At 32.5% G+C, this 22673-nt stretch overlaps 2 protein-coding genes across 2 annotated transcripts; one reads left to right on the top strand and one right to left on the bottom strand.

The window, feature by feature from the left end:
- Positions 1-1982: 1982 nt before the first annotated feature.
- LOC119613696 (MOXD1 homolog 1) lies at positions 1983-19471 on the bottom strand (the record flags this gene model as incomplete). Its single annotated transcript, XM_037969723.1, is given in 11 exon segments — positions 1983-3002; positions 3124-3290; positions 3363-3666; positions 8169-8384; positions 8491-8654; positions 11715-11816; positions 11973-12166; positions 15045-15088; positions 15090-15158; positions 15242-15424; positions 19316-19471. Coding segments are annotated over 11 exon segments (1782 nt in total), but the record flags the coding sequence as incomplete, so codon positions are not given.
- LOC119613699 (DNA replication inhibitor plutonium) lies at positions 15579-19222 on the top strand. The gene is made up of 4 exons (XM_037969731.1): positions 15579-15729; positions 15792-15989; positions 16087-16290; positions 18934-19222. The coding sequence occupies exons 1-4, from the start codon at positions 15714-15716 to the stop codon at positions 19023-19025; spliced, it is 510 nt and encodes a 169-aa protein (XP_037825659.1). The 5' UTR covers positions 15579-15713; the 3' UTR covers positions 19026-19222.
- Positions 19472-22673: the final 3202 nt, after the last annotated feature.

Genomic DNA, 22673 nt, shown 5'->3' with positions numbered 1-22673 from the left:
TAAAGACTATTGTCTGGACTTTATATTAGATTTTAGCTGGACTAAACACTTGACTATAGTTTTTACTAAAGACTAGACTATAGTCTGGACTATAAACTAGACTGTAGTCTGGATTATAGTCTGTACTATAGACTAGACTATAGTCTGGATTATAGCCTGGACTATAGACTAGACTATAGTCTGGTCTATAGAATAGACTATAGTCTGGACTATAGACTAGACTATAATCTGGACTATAGACTAGACTGTAGGCTGGACTATAGACTAGACTGTAGGCTGGACTATAGACAAAACTATAGTCCGGACTATAAACAAGACTATAGATCATATTCTGTTTTATATATACTAGATTTTATCTGGACTGAAGACTTGACTATAGTTGTTGCTAATGACTAGACTATAATCTGGCCTATAGACTAGACTATAGTCTGGACTATTGACTAGACTTTAGTCTGGACTGTTGACTAGACCATAGACCGGACTGTAAACTAGACTATAGACTATATTCTGTTTTATAGTCTAGATTATAGTCTGAACTATAGACTAGACTATAGTCTGGATTAAAGTCTGGACTATACACTAGACTATAGTCTGGTCTATAGAATAGACTATAGTTTGGACTATAGACTAGACTATAGTCTGGACTATAGACTAGACTATAGTCTGGACTATAGACTAGACTATAGTCTGGACTATAGACTAGACTATAGTCTGGACTATAGACTAGACTATAGTCTGGACTATAGACTAGATTATAGTCTGGACTATAGACTAGATTATAGTCTGGACTATAGACTAGACTATAGTCTGGACTATAGACCAGACTATAGTCTGGACTATAGACTAGACTATAGTCTGGACTATAGACTAGACTATAGTCTGGACTATAGACTAGACTATAGTATGGACTATAGACTAGACTATAGTCTGGACTATATACTAGACTATAGTCTAGACTATAGTTTGGATTATAGACTAGACTATAGTCTGGACTATTGACTAGACTTTAGTCTGGACTGTTGACTAGACCATAGACCGGACTGTAAACAAGACTATAGACTATATTCTGTTTTATATACTATTGTCTGGACTTTATATTAGATTTTATCTGGACTAAACACTTGTTTGAATTTTTCCTAGACTATAGGCTGGACTATAGACTAGGCTGGAACATAGACTAGACTATAGGATGGACTACAGATTAGACTATAGGCTGGACTATAAACTAGACTATATGCTGGACTATAGACTAGACTATAGGCTGGACTATAGACTAGACTATATGCTGGACAACAGACTAGACTATAGGCTGGACTATAAACTAGACTATAGGCTGGGCTATAAACAAGACTATAGGCTGGACTATAGACTTGACTAGACTTATCTAAGCTATCAATTATAGTTTAAACTATATACTAGACAATTTTCTGAAATATAGGCTAGACTATAACATCGTCTAACGACTGCATAGTATGAATTATGGACTTTTGTCTGAACTATAGAATAGACTGTAGTCTGAACTATAGATTAGACTATATTCTTCTGGTCTATAGACTATATTATAGTCTGAAATAGAAATTATAGTCTGGACTATACTATAGTCCGGAATATAGACTAAACTACAATCTGGTATATAGACTAGTTTATAGTCTGGACTATTGATTAGACTATAGTCTAGCATTCTGGACTTAAATTGCATATTAGATGTGTAAACTTTAATCTAGACTATAGACTGGAGTATAGCCTGGATTATAGATTAGACTAGACATAGTGAGGACTATAGCTATAGATCAAACTATAGACTTGATTACATCTAGGCTATGGTCTATAGACTAGAATATAGTGTGAACTATGGACTAGGCCTCGACACATCTACAGGATATTACATGTCCATGTTTAACATATAGAGAATCCAACCATTCCGAGTTATACTAGATTCTCAACTAGTTTTTATTAATTAACACACAGCGTTAGTTCCGGTTTATTTTAAATTTTTATTAAAAATATCTTAAACTTATCAAGCTAAACTTAAAAACTAAATCTTTGGATTGTAAAAATATTCTAAACTTAACATGTCACAATAAGTACAGCAGAACTCTTAAAAGTTTTCACAGTTTCCAGGTAATTTTGTAAAATCTTTACCAAAAGATCTATTAATTTATGAAAAATTTTTAACACAAATTGAAGATAAAAAACTTAAACATTTATTATGAATAAGGACTTTAACCACGAGACCCTTGATCTTTGTCAGAATCTGGTAATTTTACTTATTTTTCTTTGAATTTTTTTGAAACTGTAAAATTTTTAAAGTGTTTTTTTAATATAAACATGATTATAACTAAATATATATAATTATATATAAAATTAAATGACTTTTCAAGACCTTAAAATTTATGACTCAATACTCATTTATAAAACGAAACGTTAAAAAACTAATTTTACTGTTACGGAACATTATGAGGGAAACTTTTCAAGGTATTTAAGATAAACTAAAGTCAAGAGAAGGTCTTTATAAATATGGGAAATGAAAAATACTTAAAACTAGAACAGGGGTTCTGAAATTTGGGCTTTGATATAGTATTTTAAATACTAGTAAAAGAAATTTTGTTAAAAATTTAATTTGTTTTATGAAAATTAGTAAATTTTTTTAAAAACGTTAAATTTTTTTAATATTTTTTTGTAAATTTTTTTCCAATATTTTAGGGGTTTGAAATTTTAACTTATAGCTCTATATCTAAGTAATACTTTGAGTGAATTTCTATATACAAACAGGATTTATTTTTTATGAAATTCATTGAGTTGAGCATTCTATTGTGAAATTAAAATACAAAATAATTTATAATAAATAAATTAAAACTAATAAATAATAAAAATAATTTATTTAAACTTAAACCTAAGGCCAGGGAACTTAAAGGTGAACTATCCATTAACAGCTGATAGGGGCAAATGCTGGGGGGCTTAACAAAGGTGGTGAAATTTGGATAACGTATAATTTCGGAGGGCTAAAATACAAAGAGAGAAATCAGTTAATAAAACAGGAGCTAATATATACTATATGGATATTTTCAATAATTTTCTCTTTTAAAGACAATTTTGAATCAAAAATATTAAGATATAACTTACAATAGATACAGCATCATTCGAAACCCGACAAAACGTCATATGTTTGCCATTAATCATGCTCTGCTCCACTCGTTTGGTAAATAAAGGTTCAGACCAGGGTAATTGGTTAAGATGAGACAGGAAAGTACGATCATGAAACTCCACAGGATCAGAAATGATTAATTTATCTAAAATATTAAAAATATCATAAAAATTAGTTTAAAAATTGTCCCTTAGAACTAAAAGAAGTTTTTACTTACTCAATAAAGACTCCTCATACAATATATCTTCCTCGGTCATATTAACCCTATTGGGTTTTGTCTTAGCATAGATAGTATTGGGTATATAGTCCAAAACATTGCCATTGTATAAAAATAGATTTTCCACATCGGTCATATTTAATGAATAGAATTGATAAACACCAAAAGTTTCGAAAAATTCTCGAACTGGAGTCATGCTATAGCAACCGGCCAATTCTATGCGCGGATAATAAGTGATAAAAGACAAGCACATTTCCTGTTTAGTCGAATAGCCGCCAAAGGTGGGACGCTTGCGTGAGGAAGTCTGCAAAAGGGAAATTTTGATTATAGTTATAATGGTTCAGTTATTTTAAAACTTAATGTTGTCTAAAGACTGGACTATAGACTAGACTATAGACTAGACTATAGACTAGACTATAGACTAACTATAGACTAGACTATAGACTAGACTATAGACTAGACTATAGACTAGACTATAGACTAGACTATAGACTAGACTATAGACTAGACTATAGACTAGACTATAGACTAGACTATAGACTAGACTGTAGACTAGACTATAGACTAGACTATAGACTAGACTAGACTAGACTATAGACTAGACTATAGACTAGACTATAGACTAGACTATAGACTAGACTATAGACTAGACTATAGACTAGACTATAGACTAGACTATAGACTAGACTATAGACTACTAGACTAGACTATAGACTAGACTATAGACTAGACTATAGACTAGACTATAGACTAGACTATAGACCTAGACTATAGACTAGACTATAGACTAGACTATAGACTAGACTATAGACTAGACTATAGACTAGACTATAGACTAGACTATAGACCTAGACCTATAGAACTAGACTATAGACTAGACTATAGACTAGACTATAGACTAGACTATAGACATACTAGACTATAGACAGACTAATAGACTAACTATAGACTAGACTATAGACTAGACTATAGACTAGACTATAGACTAGACTATAGACTAGACTAGAGACTAGAACTATAGACTAGACTTATAGACTAGACTATAGACTAGACTATAGACTAGACTATAGACTAGACTATAGACTAGACATAGACTAGACTATAGACTAGACTAATAGAACTAGACTATAGACTAGACTATAGACTAGACTATATAGACTATAGACACTATAAGCTAGACTATAGACTAGACTATAGACTAGACTATAGACTAGACTATAGACTAGACTATAGACTAGACTATAGACTAGAACTATAGAAGACTAGACGATAGAACTAGACTATAGACTAGACTATAGACTAGACTATAGAATATACTATAGAACTATCTATAGACTAGACTAGAGACTAGACTAGACTACTAGACTAAGACTAGACTATAGACTAGACATAGACTAGACTATAGACTAGACTAATAGACTAGACTATAGACTAGACTATAGACTAGACTATAGACTAGACTTAGACTAGACTATAGACTAGACTATAGACTAGACTATAGACTAGACTATAGACTAGACTATAGACTAGACTATAGACTAGACTATAGACTAGACTATAGACTAGACTATAGACTAGACTATAGACTAGACTATAGACTAGACTATAACTAGACTATAGACTAGACTATAGACTAGACTATAGACTAGACTATAGACTAGACTATAGACTAGACTATAGACTAGACTATAGACAGACTATAGACTAGACTATAGACGAGACGATAGACTAGACTATAGACTAGACTATAGACTAGACTATAGACTAGACTATAGACTAGACTATAGACTAGACTATAGACTAGACTAGAGACTAGATATAGACTAGACTATAGACTAGACTAGCTAGACTATAGACTAGACTAGGGTAGACATATGACTATAGACTAGACTATAGACTAGCCTATAGACTAGACTATAGACTAGACTATAGACTAGACTATAGACTAGACTATAGACTAGACTATAGACTAGACTCTAGACTAGACTATAGACTAGACTATAGACTAGACTATAGACTAGACTATAGACTAGACTATAGACTAGACTATAGACTAGACTATAGACTAGACTATAGACTAGACTATAGACTAGACTATAGACTAGACTATGACTAGACTATAGACTAGACTATAGACTAGACTATAGACTAGACTAAGACTAGACTATAGACTAGACTATAGACTAGACTATAGACTAGACTATAGACTAGACTATAGACTAGACTATAGACTAGACTATAGACTAGACTATAGACTAGACTATAGACTAGACTATAGACTGGACTATAGACTAGACTATAGACTAGACTATAGACTAGACCATAGACTAGACTATAGACTGACTATAGACTAGACTATAGACTAGACTATAGACTAGACTATAGAGTAGACTATAGACTAGACTATACTAGACTATAGACTAGACTATAGACTAGACTATAGACTAGACTATAGACTAGACTATAGACTAGACTATAGACTAGACTATAGACTAGACTATAGACTAGACTATAGACTAGACTATAGACTAGACTATAGACTAGACTATAGACTAGACTATAGACTAGACTATAGACTAGACTATAGACTAGACTATAGACTAGACTATAGACTAGACTATAGACTAGACTATAGACTAGACTATAGACTAGACTATAGACTAGACTATAGACTAGACTATAGACTAGACTATAGACTAGACTATAGACTAGACTATAGACTAGACTATACTATAGACTAGACTATAGACTAGACTATAGACTAGACTATAGACTAGACTATAGACTAGACTATAGACTAGACTATAGACTAGACTATAGACTAGACTATAGACTAGACTATAGACTAGACTATAGACTAGACTATAGACTAGACTATAGACTAGACTATAGACTAGACTATAGACTAGACTATAGACTAGACTATAGACTAGACTATAGACTAGACTATAGACTAGGACTATAGGACTAGACTATGACTAGACTATAGACTAATAGACTAGACTATAGACTAGACTATAGACTAGACTATAGGACTAGACTATAGACTAGACTATAGACTAGACTATAGACTAGACTATAGACTAGACTATAGACTAGACTATAGACTAGACTATAGACTAGACCTAATAGACTAGACTATAGACTAGACTATAGACTAGACTAGATAGCTTAGACTAGACTATAGGACTAGACTATAGACTAGACTATAGACTAGACTATAGACTAGACTATAGACTAGACTATAGACTAGACTATAGACTAGACTATAGACTAGACTATAGACTAGACTATAGACTAGACTATAGACTAGACTATAGACTAGACTATAGACTAGACTATAGACTAGACTATAGACTAGACTATAGACTAGACTATAGACTAGACTATAGACTAGACTATAGACTAGACTATAGACTAGACTATAGACTAGACTATAGACTAGACTATAGACTAGACTATAGACTAGACTATAGACTAGACTATAGACTAGACTCTAGACTAGACTATAGACTAGACTAGACTAGACTAGACTAGACTAGACTATAGACTAGACTATAGACTAGACTATAGACTAGACTATAGACTAGACTATAGACTAGACTATAGACTAGACTATAGACTAGACTATAGACTAGACTATAGACTAGACTATAGACTAGACTATAGACTAGACTATAGACTAGACTATAGACTAGACTATAGACTAGACTATAGACTAGACTATAGACTAGACTATTACTACTATAGACTAGACTATAGACTAGACTATAGACTAGACTATAGACTAGACTATAGACTAGACTATAGACTAGACTATAGACTAGACTATAGACTAGACTATAGACTAGACTATAGACTAGACTATAGACTAGACTATAGACTAGACTATAGACTAGACTATAGACTAGACTATAGACTAGACTATAGACTAGACTATAGACTAGACTATAGACTAGACTATAGACTAGACTATAGACTAGACTATAGACTAGACTATAGACTAGACTATAGACTAGACTATAGACTAGACTATAGACTAGACTATAGACTAGGACTATAGACTAGACTATAGACTAGACTATAGACTCTAGACTATAGACTTAGGACTATAGACTAGACTATAGACTAGACTATAGACTCGGATATAGACTAGACTATAGACTAGACTATAGACTAGACTATAGACTAGACTATAGACTAGACTATAGACTAGACTATAGACTAGACTATAGACTAGATCTATAGACTAGACTATAGGACTAGACTATAGACTAGACTATAGACTAGACTATAGACTAGACTATAGACTAGACTATAGACTAGACTATAGACTAGACTATAGACTAGACTATAGACTAGGACTATAGACTAGACTATAGACCTAGACTATAGACTAGACTATAGACTAGACTATAGACTAGACTATAGACTAGACTATAGACTAGACTATAGACTAGACTATAGACTAGACTATAGACTAGACAATTGACTAGACAATAGACTAGACTACAAACTAGACTATAGACTAGATATAGACTAGGACTATAGACTAGACTATAGGCTAGCCTATAGACTAGACTATAGACTAGACTATAGACTACACTATAGACTACACTATAGACTAGACTATAAACTAGAATATAGACTAGACTATAGACTAGACTATAGATTATAGACTGGACCTTAGTCAGGACTAGCCTATCGACGATATTACAGTCTGGACTATATACTAGACTATAACGTGGACTACAGACAAATTTATATGAAGAAAAAGATTTTACTTGATATCTTTTTTCAACTCACCTCATAAGCACAATCCGTTATTATATAATCTCCCGGCAGAACTACAGTTTCATTTTCCAATTGCCGCACTTGTTGATAGTTATAATCATAATTATCATCTTCAATAATACGTGGCAATTCCTTGCCATCGCGTACATGTCTTAAAGTCATTTTGCGGCCTGCACGATGTGAGTGCAAAGTACCGGAAATTATTTTTATGCCATCTTTAGGAAACATCTTTAATTTAAAGAGAACAACGAATATAGAATTAAACATATTTGCAAAAAATATCACAAAATAAGCCGAAAAAGTCGACACTAAACTCAATGCCATTACAACTTACCTCATTCGAACACGAAGGACCACAGATGCCAACATTACGATAAAGCTTTTGACCTGGTGGTATTAATTGTGTATCCGAAACAGAAACGCCTGATATCATAACGCCACCATCATGTTGGCGCAAATGTTTACTATAGTGTATGCGAAAACCTGAATGGTCTGAAGCTGTAAAAGGGGGGAAAGAAAAAAAAATTACATATTTATAAAATTATACTTGGATCAAATATGTATGTACATATATGTATGTAAAGTATGTTGTAAGGTCTGTATACAATTTTTCATTGAGTAAAACTGTAATGGGAATTTTTGTGTGCGGTTGAGGTGTCGCCTGCAGAAAATATTTTCGTTTTTAAATTGAATAAATAGCTATAAATTTAAAACGTCAGATTTACAAAGACTTTGGAAACACCCTAGACTATAGTCAGGAATATAGACTAGAATATAGTCTGAACTATAGGATAGACTATATACTGGACTACAGATTGGAGTAGACAATGTATATTCTGGACTAACCTAGACTATATTCTGAACTGAAGACAAGACTACTGCCAAGAACTGATCTAGAACTGAACTAGAACTGAACTAGAACTGAACTAGAACTGAACTAGAACTGAACTAGAACTGAACTAGAACTGAACTAGAACTGAACTAGAACTGAACTAGAACTGAACTAGAACTGAACTAGAACTGAACTAGAACTGAACTAGAACTGAACTAGAACGGAACTAGAACTGAACTAGAACTAAACTAGAACTAAACTAGAACTGCACTAGAACTGAACTAGAACTGAACTAGAACTGAAATAGAACTGAACTAGAACTGAACTAGAACTGAACTAGAACTGAACTAGAACTGAACTAGAACTGAACTAGAACTGAACTAGAACTGAACTAGAACTGAACTAGAACTGAACTAGAACTGAACTAGAACTGAACTAGAACTGAACTAGAACTGAACTAGAACTGAACTAGAACTGAACTAGAACTGAACTAGAACTGAACTAGAACTGAACTAGAACTGAACTAGAACTGAACTAGAACTGAACTAGAACTGAACTAGAACTGACTAGAACTGACCTAGAACTGAACTAGAACTGAACTAGAACTGAACTAGAACTGACCTAGAAATGACCTAGAACTGACCTAGAACTGACCTAGAACATGAACTAGAACTGTACTAAGAAAGACCTAGAATTGACAGAACTAAGAATGAACTAGAACTGAACTAGAACTGAACTAGAACTGAACTAGAACTGATAGAACTAGAACTGAACTAGAACTGAACTAGAACTGAACTAGAACTGAACTAGAACTGAACTAGAACTGGAACTAGAACTGAACTAGAACTGAACTAGACTGAACTAGAACTGAACTAGAACTGAACTAGAACTGAACTAGAACTGAACTAGAACTAGAACTAGAACTGAACTAGAACTGAACTAGAACTGACTATAACTAGAACTAACTGACTAGAACTGAACTAGAACTGAACTAGAACTGAACTAGAACTGAACTAGAACTGAACTAGAACTGAACTAGAACTGAACTAGAACTGAACTAGAACTGAACTAGAACTGAACTAGAACTGAACTAGAACTGAACTAGAACTGAACTAGAACTGAACTAGAACTGAACTAGAACTGAACTAGAACTGAACTAGAACTGAACTAGAACTGAACTAGAACTGAACTAGAACTGAACTAGAACTGAACTAGAACTGAACTAGAACTGAACTAGAACTGAACTAGAACTGAACGAACTGAACTAGAACTGAAGTAAAACTGAACTAGAACTGAACTAGAACTGAACTAGAACTGAACTAGAACTGAACTAGAACTGAACTAGAACTGAACTAGAACTGAACTAGAACTGAACTAGAACTGAACTAGAACTGAACTAGAACTGAACTAGAACTGAACTAGAACTGAACTAGAACTGAACTAGAACTGAACTAGAACTGAACTAGAACTGAACTAGAACTGAACTAGAACTGAACTAGAACTGAACTAGAACTGAACTAGAACTGAACTAGAACTGAACTAGAACTGAACTAGAACTGAACTAGAACTGAATTATAACTGAATTATAACTGAACTAGAACTGAACTAGAACTGAACTAGAACTGAACTAGAACTGAACTAGAACTGAACTAGAACTAAAACTGAACTAGAACTGAACTAAAACTGAACTAGAACTGAACTAGACTACAATCTAGATTAAAGACTAGACTATAGTACTGATTATAGACTAGACTATAGTACGGACTATAGACTAGAATATAGTGTGGACTATAGACTAGACTATAGCAAGGACTATAGTCAAGACTATAGTAAGAACTATAATCTAGACTGTAGTCAGGATTATAGTAAGGACTATGGTCTGTCCTATTATCTATACTATAGAATAAAATATATTCCGGACTAGTGACAGGACTATAATCAAGTCTATAATACACGCTATAGTCTAATCTATAATGCAAGTTATAGTCTAGTCTCTTGATCAATATATTGTGTAGTCTATAGTAGTGCTTTCTGTATATAGTCTGGACTATTGACTAGACTATAGTGTTGACTATGGAAAATACTATATTCTGGACTATAGACTAGACTATAGTCAATACTATAATCTGTTGTATTATCTATACCATAGAATAAAATATATTGCGGACTAGGGACAGAACATAATCAAGTCTATAATGCACCCTATATTCTAGTCTCTTGATCAATCTATAGTGTAGTCTATAGTAGAGCTTTCTGTCTTCAAACATTAATATTTCACCTTCTTTATTAAGGCTTTTTACTTTATTTCTTACTTTTCTTCCCAAAAATATGATTTGTGATCTGTCAAACTACATAACCTTCAAAATCCCTGTTAAAACTAGTATAAACATAATCCACCATTAAATTTATATACCAAAAAAAAAAACTATTACTCATCTTTAACAAATACTTGAGTTGTCTAAATTATTCATTATTATGAACCATCTCATTTTTTTTTCCAACAAAAATAATAAAAATGTTTTACAAACTCCTGCACTAATTTGATAAGTCTTCAATATCCTGTCGTCTATAGTTTATGCTTAAACCCTAATAAATATTAATCAATGTTGTGTTTCAAAATGTATGACAAACTTATTTTACTCTCATCAACAGCAGCAGTTATAATGGCAGTTCAAAAAAGTGTTGTTGTCAACGTTGGCAAAAGAATGAATGAAATAAGTACTTACATTTAAGAGCATGAGGATTATCATAGTGTATTTCTAGCATATAATATTTAGGGCCCGTTTTACCACCCACTGGTATGCCAACATGGGGTGGTAAAAATTGTCCTAGAGTAAAAAAATATTAAACAAAATAAACATGATTATAGGTATGTATGTATATGTAAGTAAAAAATATGTTTTCATTAACCAAACAGGACAGAGAGAAAAATTCTCAGAATTTCATATAAAAATATTTGCAGATTTCTTTTCTTTTTTTCTTACCTGAGGAGCCAATTGACCATACTGCCACTGGTGTAATACAAGCATCCCAATCACGTGGGGTTAATAAATTACTATTACACACTGCACCACTACTCTTTACCCAAACATCCCAAGAGGCTGGATCTGAGCCGGGGTATGATTTAGTAGAACATTCAAATAGTGTCATATGATGGACCAAAGGTTGTGTAGCGCCACTATAATGAGAAGTAGAGAATAAAATCACTTAAATTTTTAAATTTTCTAATAAAATGTCTATTACAGTTATCACTATATAGTTATTTTCAGGGTATAGGAATTGAATTATTTCATACATTATGTTTTGGTTACTTCAATGTAATTTCTCCTGCTGGGTTCTTTATCAGTTGACAGTGACAGATTTTGTAAAATTCTACTATTACATGGTTTTGAACAGCTCTTTTTTTTGGTCCACAATAATTTAATAGATTTGTATGATTTTAATAGTTAGCAATCTGAATATATAATCAAGTTATTTAGGGTTTTCAAATTTCTCAAGATTTTTTATTCTTGAAATTTATTAGGAATTTACTAAATAATGAAAAGTGATTCAAAAATTTCTATTATATTTTTGATTATAGTCTGGGCTATATTCTGGACTATAATCTGGCCCTTAGTCTGAACTATAGTCTGAACTATAGTCTAAACTATAGTCTGAACTATAGTCTGAACTATACTCTGAACTAAAGCCTTGTCTATAATTTGGCTATAATCCAGATTATAGTCTGGACTATGGCCTGAACTAAAATCTTTCCTATAGTTTGTACTATAGTTTGGCTATAATCTACATTATTAGTCTGGGCTATAGTCTGAATTAAAGTCGTGTCTATAGTTTGTACTATAGTCTAGCTATAGTCTTGATTATAGTCTAGCCTTTAGTCTAAACTATAATCTGGTCTAAAGTCTGAACTAATGTCGTGTCTATAGCTTGTATTATAGTTTTGCTATAATCTGGATTATAGTATGGACTACGGTCTGGCCTTTAGTTTGAACTATAGTCAGGACTAAAGTCTGGATTATGGAATGGCCTATTGTCTAGCCTATTGTTTCGCTTAAATCTTAGACTTTAGCCTATATAGTCTATATGTATGTATATAGTCTATAATATGGCCTATATAGAGTGAATTCCGAGATTATAGCAAAAAACGTGAAAGAATATATTGAGCAGCATTTTTTCGGAATTTCTTCGTGCTCAAAACCCTAAATGTCTATGTTATAAGTGAAATTTGTTTGCCTTTAGTTGCCTTTTCTCTGGGTTAATGCTCTCGGTTAGAGATGCTCAAACAATTTTATAATAATCCCAAATGCTAGAGAAGTTATTATGCAGATCGCAATATAAGAAAACAGATTCTTGATATTCTTATAATAAACATTTTCTGTTAAATATTAACGGTATACAAAGTGATTTTTTGGGAATCGCTGTTTCTAGTGACCAACTATTCATGTCGTACAATTTATTACTGTTTGTGAAAGATATATAATATTATGGTAATTTTTTGCGCAAAGACACACAACCAATGTATGTACTTATACATATGAATACTCATTTGTGATAAGAAAGTAATAACTCAAAATTTAGAACTGAATTAGAACTGAACTATAACTGAACTATAACTGAACTATAACTGAACTAGAACTGAACTAGAACTGAACTAGAACTGAACTAGAACTGAACTATTACTGAACTAGAACTGAACTAGAACTGAACTAGAACTGAACTAGAACTGAACTAGAACTGAACTAGAACTGAACTAGAACTGAACTAGAACTGAAGTAGAACTGAACTAGAACTGAACTAGAACTGAACTAGAACTAGAACTGAACTAGAACTGAACTAGAACTGAACTAGAACTGAACTAGAACTGAACTAGAACTGAACTAGAACTGAACTAGAACTGAACTAGAACTGAACTAGAACTGAACTAGAACTGAACTAGAACTGAACTAGAACTGAACTAGAACTGAACTAGAACTGAACTAGAACTGAACTAGAACTGAACTAGAACTGAACTAGAACTGAACTAGAACTGAACTAGAACTGAACTAGAACTGAACTAGAACTGAACTAGAACTGAACTAGAACTGAACTAGAACTGAACTAGAACTGAACTAGAACTGAACTAGAACTGAACTAGAACTGAACTAGAACTGAACTAGAACTGAACTAGAACTGAACTAGAACTGAAACTAGAACTGAACTAGAACTGAACTAGAACTGAACTAGAACTGAACTAGAACTGAACTAGAACTGAACTAGAACTGAACTAGAACTGAACTAGAACTGAACTAGAACTGAACTAGACTGAACTAGAACTGAACTAGAACTGAACTAGAAACTGAACTAGAACTGAACTAGAACTGAACTAGAACTGAACTAGAATTGAACTAGAACTGAACTAGAACTGAACTAGAACTGAACTAGAACTGAACTAGAATTGAAACTAGAACTGAACTAGAACTGAACTAGAACTGAACTAGAACTGAACTAGAACTGAGCTAGAACTAGAACTGAGCTAGAACTAGAACTCAACTAGAATTGAACTCAACTAGAATTGAACTAGAATTGAACTAGAACTGAACTAGAACTGAACTAGAACTGAACTAGAACTGAACTAGAACTGAACTAGAACTGAACTAGAACTGAACTAGAACTGAACTAGAACTAGAACTGAACTAGAACTGAACTAGAACTGAACTAGAACTGAACTAGAACTGAACCAGAACTGAACTAGAACTGAACTGAACTAGAACTGAACTAGAACTGAACTAGAACTGAACTAGAACTGAACTAGAACTGAACTAGAACTGAACTAGAACTGAACTAGAACTGAACTAGAACTGAATTATCACTTAACTAGTGTCGATGTCTAATCGAAATTTTCAGATATGACATTCTTGTCATATCTTTCTGTTGCACACATTTGTAAGTCTAATGACATATACTTGTCTGAGCAATATAAAAAATGTCACAAACATAAAGAGTTAAATAAATAAAAAATGTTTGTAAATTTAAGGTTTTAAAGAGGATTTTAAAAACTATATAATATAAACACCAACCTTTCACGTGTCAACAAAGCTTCATAACCAATAATATGATGTTTTTTCCGACAAAGCAGGAGCCTTAATAATTTTGCACCAATATAAAGTATCCATGGAGGCATCTATGGTGACCTGTTAGTAAAAATAAAAATATGTACATACATATGTATATAAAATTAATACGAAAAGATTTTTGTTTAAAAATATAAACTTACATTCTGCACAGTAACATCCCATTTTTGTACATCTTGATGATTTCTATTGGCAGAATGAGGCTTACGAAACATAGGTCCAAGCAGGTGCAAAGGTTTAGAACCACGATTTTTACCATGTCCCTTAAGATTGCCATGTATGGGATCGGTGTCACCAAAAGACCACAGGACTTTAATGGTATCGGTCTGTAAAGAAGAAAAAAATAGTTTAAGGGTTAATAAATTTCTTAATATTAATATGGCAACCTCAATGTGTAAATACGGCTTGAAAATAATAACGGTTTTTGCAAAGAGAGTTAGTGAGAGTGTGATGCTAAGCTCTCTTTAAAGATCATTAATAATTTTTGAGAGATTATTCAACTGAAGATCAATAAAATCGATAGCTGAATTATATGTAACTTTACAAATCAATTAAAAATTACACAAATTTATTCTTAAAAATATAAACAAATTTCTAAAACTTTAATAAAACAAAATGGCCAAATTAACTGGTATCTAAGAAATATCAACTGAATATAATTTCCTACAATAAACATCTTTTTCCCCCTCCCAGCATTAGCATGCGTTAGCCAAAATGATATTTGTTCCTTGCGCATAGTCTGCACAATGGCTCGTGATAAGAAACATGAACTGGAACAGTCGGATTACTACGGCAATACTGCCTTATTAAAGGCCTGCTATTTGGGCAGTTTGGAGGCGGTTATAACCCTTTTACAATTTGGTGCCGATATCAAAGCTGTTAATCATTATGGTAAAGCAAAATGCATACAAAAAATTAGGTTAAAAACAAGATATTTGATACACCTACTCCTCTTTTTTTGTTCTATTTGTATAAATTAAAAATTAAGGTCAAAATGCTTTAACCTTAGCCACTTGTAGCGGTAATATAAAATTAATTTGTGAACTTTTACGTTGTTGCTCCTATAAGGAATTTAATAAAACCACTTTGACACCTGCTCTGTGCGTGGCAACGTTGCGGCAAAATTGGCAATTAGTTAAATTTTACAAGGAACTGGATCGTTATAACAGTGAGGATATACAAACAGCACATGGTAAATATGTTTGTGTGAGGAAAAACATTTGTTTACTTTTTAAAAAGATAAAGAAAACGGTTTACACTAGTAATGAAATGCTAGAACTGAACGAGAACGGAACTAGAACTGAACTAGAACTGAACTAGAACTGAACTAGAACTGAACTAGAACTGAACTAGAACTGAACTAGAACTGAACTAGAACTGAACTAGAACTGAACTAGAACTGAACTAGAACTGAACTAGAACTGAACTAGAACTGAAATAGAACTGAACTAGAATTGAACTAGAACTGAACTAGAACTGAACTAGAACTGAATTAGAACTTAACTAGAACTGAACTAGAACTGAACTAGAACTGAACTAGAACTGAACTAGAACTGAACTAGAACTGAACTAGAACTGAACTAGAACTGAACTAGAACTGAACTAGAACTGAACTAGAACTGAACTAGAACTAGAACTGAACTAGAACTGAACTAGAACTGAACTAGAACTGAACTAGAACTGAACTAGAACTGAACTAGAACTGAAATAGAACTGAACTAGAATTGAACTAGAACTGAACTAGAACTGAACTAGAACTGAATTAGAATTGAACTAGAACTGAACTAGAACTGAACTACTGAACTAGAACTAAACTAACTGAACTAGAACTGAACTAGAACTGAACTAGAACTGAACTAGAACTGAACTAGAACTGAACTAGAACTGAACTAGAACTGAACTAGAACTGAACTAGAACTGAACTAGAACTGAACTAGAACTGAACTAGAACTGAACTAGAACTGAACTAGAACTGAACTAGAACTGAACTAGAACTGAACTAGAACTGAACTAGAACTGAACTAGAACTGAACTAGAACTGAACTAGAACTGAACTAGAACTGAACTAGAACTGAACTAGAACTGAACTAGAACTGAACTAGAACTGAACTAGAACTGAACTAGAACTGAACTAGAACTGAACTAGAACTGAACTAGAACTGAACTAGAACTGAACTAGAACTGAACTAGAACTGAACTAGAACTGAACTAGAACTGAACTAGAACTGAACTAGAACTGAACTAGAACTGAACTAGAACTGAAATAGAACTGAACTAGAACTGAACTAGAACTGAACTAGAACTGAACTAGAACTGAACTAGAACTGAACTAGAACTGAACTAGAACTGAACTAGAACTGAAATAGAACTGAACTAGAACTGAACTAGAACTGAACTAGAACTGAACTAGAACTGAACTAGAACTGAACTAGAACTGAACTAGAACTGAACTAGAACTGAACTAGAACTGAACTAGAACTGAACTAGAACTGAACTAGAACTGAACTAGAACTGAACTAGAACTGAACTAGAACTGAACTAGAACTGAACTAGAACTGAACTAGAACTGAACTAGAACTGAACTAGAACTGAACTAGAACTGAACTAGAACTGAACTAGAACTGAACTAGAACTGAACTAGAACTGAACTAGAACTGAACTAGAACTGAACTAGAACTGAACTAGAACTGAACTAGAACTGAACTAGAACTGAACTAGAACTGAACTAGAACTGAACTAGAACTGAACTAGAACTGACTAGAACTGAACTAGAACTGAACTAGAACTGAACTAGAACTGAACTAGAACTGAACTAGAACTGAACTAGAACTGAACTAGAACTGAACTAGAACTGAACTAGAACTGAACTAGAACTGAACTAGAACTGAACTAGAACTGAACTAGAACTGAACTAGAACTGAACTGAACTAGAACTGAACTAGAACTGAACTAGAACTGAACTAGAACTGAACTAGAACTGAACTAGAACTGAACTAGAACTGAACTAGAACTGAACTAGAACTGAACTAGAACTGAACTAGAACTGAACTAGAACTGAACTAGAACTGAACTAGAACTGAACTAGAACTGAACTAGAACTGAACTAGAACTGAACTAGAACTGAACTAGAACTGAACTAGAACTGAACTACTGAACTAGAACTGAACTAGAACTGAACTAGAACTGAACTAGAACTGAACTAGAACTGAACTAGAACTGAACTAGAACTGAACTAGAACTGAACTAGAACTGAACTAGAACTGAACTAGAACTGAACTAGAACTGAACTAGAACTGAACTAGAACTGAACTAGAACTGAACTAGAACTGAACTAGAACTGAACTAGAACTGAACTAGAACTGAACTAGAACTGAACTAGAACTGAACTAGAACTGAGAACTGAACTAGAACTGACTAGAACTGAACTAGAACTGAACTAGAAACTGAACTAGAACCGAACTAGAAACGAAACAGAGAAACTGAACTAGAACTGACTAGAACTAACTAGAACTGAACTAGAACTGAAACTAGAATGAACTAGAACTGCAACTAAGAACTGAACTAGAACTGAACTATGAAATGAACATAGAACTACAACTAGAATCTGAACTAAAACCTAACTAGAACTGAACTAGAACTGAACTAGAACTGAACTTGAACTGAACTAGAACTGAACTAGAATTGAACTAGAACTACACTAGATCTGAACCAAAACCTAACTAAAACGGAACTAAAACTAGAACTAGATAAAAATTAGATCTGTAAGTATATTCGCTGATAGTGTAAACCACTTCTTTGCCAATTTTCAACAACCTAATCTACTCATTTCTTTTAGGTTTAAATTACGAGGATATTATGGGCTTTTTAAAATTACGCAATTCAAACACATGTCATCAGCATCATCACCAAAAACATATGCATATTTAAGTGTTTCTTTTCTCTCTCTTTTTTTATCCCAAATTTATTATTATCATTACAATTATTGTTATTAACATTATTATTACTTTGGCTTATTTTGTGGCTTGTAGTAGATATTTAGATATTATTCTTTTTATGTTCATTTTTTGTGTTTTATTTATTGCGTAGCATTTAGATGATGATTATCGAATGTGTTTGTGTTTCCTTAAATATTTATACTAAATAAAAAATATATACACTTTTTTTTATATACTTTAAAAATATGACTGACTAGATGTCTGTCAGACTGAATTACTCACCCCCAATGGTACATCGTAGGGATCACAAGTTTCAATTTGTCTATAAAATTCCACTTGTGTATGGGTGGCATTTTGAAAACCATCTAAAACTATATAGTTTTGTGTATCATCTTGTATGGGAGCGGCATTATGTTGTGAATATGAGCCATGACAATCCTAGATAGAGATAGAGAGGATAAAAAATAAAGGAATAAAATTAATAAATTATTAATAAAAATGTTTTACTAAATTTTAACGTGTACCTAGTGTGTTTTGCTATTAAAATAAATAAAATCTTATCATTTGTCTACATAAACAATTTTTATTTATGACTATTAAATAAATTTATGAATTATATTAGATCTGTAGGTGTATGGGGTGTAAATGTCATAAAGGTTTAATAACGATAGTAAGGATTTTAAATTAAAGGTATTAGTAATATAAAGGCATTCACAGATAGGTCTCCTTTTTGACCAGTTATAGGCCCTAAACATGTCTAGAACTGAACTAGAACTTAACTAGAACTGAACTAGAACTGAACTAGAACTGAACTAGAACTGAACTAGAACTGAACTAGAACTGAACTAGAACTGAACTAGAACTGAACTAGAACTGAACTAGAACTGAACTAGAACTGAACTAGAACTGAACTAGAACTGAACTAGAACTGAACTAGAACTGAACTAGAACTGAACTAGAACTGAACTAGAACTGAACTAGAACTGAACTAGAACTGAACTAGAACTGAACTAGAACTGAACTAGAACTGAACTAGAACTGAACTAGAACTGAACTAGAACTGAACTAGAACTGAACTAGAACTGAACTAGAACTGAACTAGAACTGAACTAGAACTGAACTGAACTAGAACTGAACTGAACTAGAACTGAACTAGAACTGAACTAGAACTGAACTAGACTGAACTAGAACTGAACTAGAACTGAACTAGAACTGAACTAGAACTGAACTAGAACTGAACTAGAACTGAACTAGAACTGAACTAGAACTGAACTAGAACTGAACTAGAACTGAACTAGAACTGAACTAGAACTGAACTAGAACTGAACTAGAACTGAACTAGAACTGAACTAGAACTGAACTAGAACTGAACTAGAACTGAACTAGAACTGAACTAGAACTGAACTAGAACTGAACTAGAACTGAACTAGAACTGAACTAGAACTGAACTAGAACTGAACTAGAACTGAACTAGAACTGAACTAGAACTGAACTAGAACTGAACTAGAACTGAACTAGAACTAGAACTAGAACTATGAACTAGAACTGAACTAGAACTGAACTAGAACTGAACTAGAACTGAACTAGAACTGAACTGAACTAGAACTGAACTAGACTACTGAACTAGAACTGAACTAGAACTGAACTAGAACTGATACTAGAACTGAACTAGAACTGAACTAGAACTGAACTAGAACTGAACTAGAACTGAACTAGAACTAGAACTGAACTAGAACTGAACTAGAACTGAACTAGAACTGAACTAGAACTGAACTAGAACTGAACTAGAACTGAACTAGAACTGAACTAGAACTGAACTAGAACTGAACTAGAACTGAACTAGAACTGAACTAGAACTGAATTAGAACTGAACTAGAACTGAACTAGGAATGAACTAGAACTGAACTAGTACTTGTAATAGAACTGAACTAGTACTAGAACTGAACTCTTTTTGGAATAAGGACTCGTTACTGACCTTTATTCTCTTCTGAATTCCTTTAAAATATCAAAATTTAATAAAACTTTAATATTTCCCACAAAAAAATCATTTGTACATTTGTAATTTATCTTTCTTTAAAGATTTCATTCCTGTTCAAGAAAAAAGCTTTTGAAAATCCTAAAATTATTCAATCATTTTACTCATAGAAAGTTTTGTTAGAATTTATATATTTTAAATCTTGTACATTTCGAAATTTCTCACACATTCCAAATCACACATTTGTACAAAGATAAAAAACTTAGGGAGGTTATTTTTATGTGTGAAAACTTTTTAATTCTGGATATTTGGGGACAATAGAAATGGGTTGTTTATGATACACAGTTAATATGAAGGGTTTAAAAGAAGACTTTTATTTGTCTGAATTTTACTTTGAAATTTGGAAAAAGTTATTCGTAAAACAAACGCCCCTAATATCTATTGTAATATTTATATGTCTGTAGTAATTTTATTTCATCCTTCATTTTACATTTTATAAGAATTATGGAATATTTTTCCTTTAACATTTTTATATATATTTATTTTTTTTGTAATTCCCCAACTGATGTCTATAGTCAGTTTGCTAAAAACAATAAAACCATAATTCAAAATGTCACCTGATGAGACACAAAAGAATACTGAAAGACGACATTCTAACAAATAAGATAAAAACAAAAACACTGACTTGAACTGAAATTGTAAAGACAAGAAGTAATGAAATGTGTTGAAAAAATAAGAATGACTAAACGACATAAAAACTGTTTCTTAAAAATGTATAAAAATTGTATTACATATTGGAGTTAAAATTCTGATGGCAAAAATACGTGTGTTTATACACTTACAAACACACACACATCATGTGTCTGGAATTAATTTAATGAATTTATTTATCGGCTAAGAATTTTTTATAAAACATATATATCATGACAAATCATGTTTAACATTCATATGTGAGAGTTTCTTTTAAAAAGAAAGAAAATTATTCATAAATAAAACATATAAAATGTAAATCCATCATTGGCTTTTTCCTACCTCCAAGGTATAATCATTCAGCACCTTTTTGTTCTTTTTTCAGATTTTAAATAAGAATATTTAATATGAAAAAACATACGTTACGTTTACATTAACTTACGTTATGGGAATGAGTATTTGATTACATAATATTACGTGCTTTAGTATTTTGTTTAAGCCTAATTAATTTTAAATTGTTTATGTGAAAGAAAATTAATTAAAAGGTTTTAAATAATTAAATACGTTATAAATATGTAACGGTGAGAAGACCCTATTCTCGTTATAAATCGCTGCATGACTAGCAAGGTATCAAGTTCAGTTCGCAAAACTGTTATATCACTCATAGTTGCGACAATAAACTAGTCAACAGATCGGATTATAGATCCATGTTTAGGCTATAGGTTAGACCATAGTTCAGACTAAAATTGTCTATTGTTCTGGCTATTCTTTATATCTATATATTAGAACTGAATTAGAACTGAACTGAACTGAACTAGAACTGAACTAGAACTGAACTAGAACTGAACTTCAACTGAACTACAACTGAACTGGAACTGAACTGGAACTGAACTAGAACTGAACTAGAACTGAACTAGAACTGAACTAGAACTGAACTAGAACTGAACTAGAACTGAACTAGAACTGAACTAGAAC

The sequence above is a fragment of the Lucilia sericata genome, unplaced genomic scaffold (assembly GCF_015586225.1).
Source record: "Lucilia sericata isolate MDLA Ls3-8-SP2 unplaced genomic scaffold, ASM1558622v1 Contig002251F_arrow, whole genome shotgun sequence".
NCBI classification, from domain to species: domain Eukaryota; kingdom Metazoa; phylum Arthropoda; class Insecta; order Diptera; family Calliphoridae; genus Lucilia; species Lucilia sericata.
Note: the sequence above shows the minus strand (reverse complement) of the source record. Positions and strands in the feature narration are given on the sequence as shown.

What these genes read in the sequence shown, in the direction of transcription:
- LOC119613699 (XM_037969731.1), top strand. An exon ending in CAAAGCTGTTAATCATTATG is followed by an intron (nt 15,990 to 16,086) that starts GTAAAGCAAAAT and finishes TTAAAAATTAAG; the next exon opens with GTCAAAATGCTTTAACCTTA. An exon ending in GGATATACAAACAGCACATG is followed by an intron (nt 16,291 to 18,933) that starts GTAAATATGTTT and finishes CATTTCTTTTAG; the next exon opens with GTTTAAATTACGAGGATATT.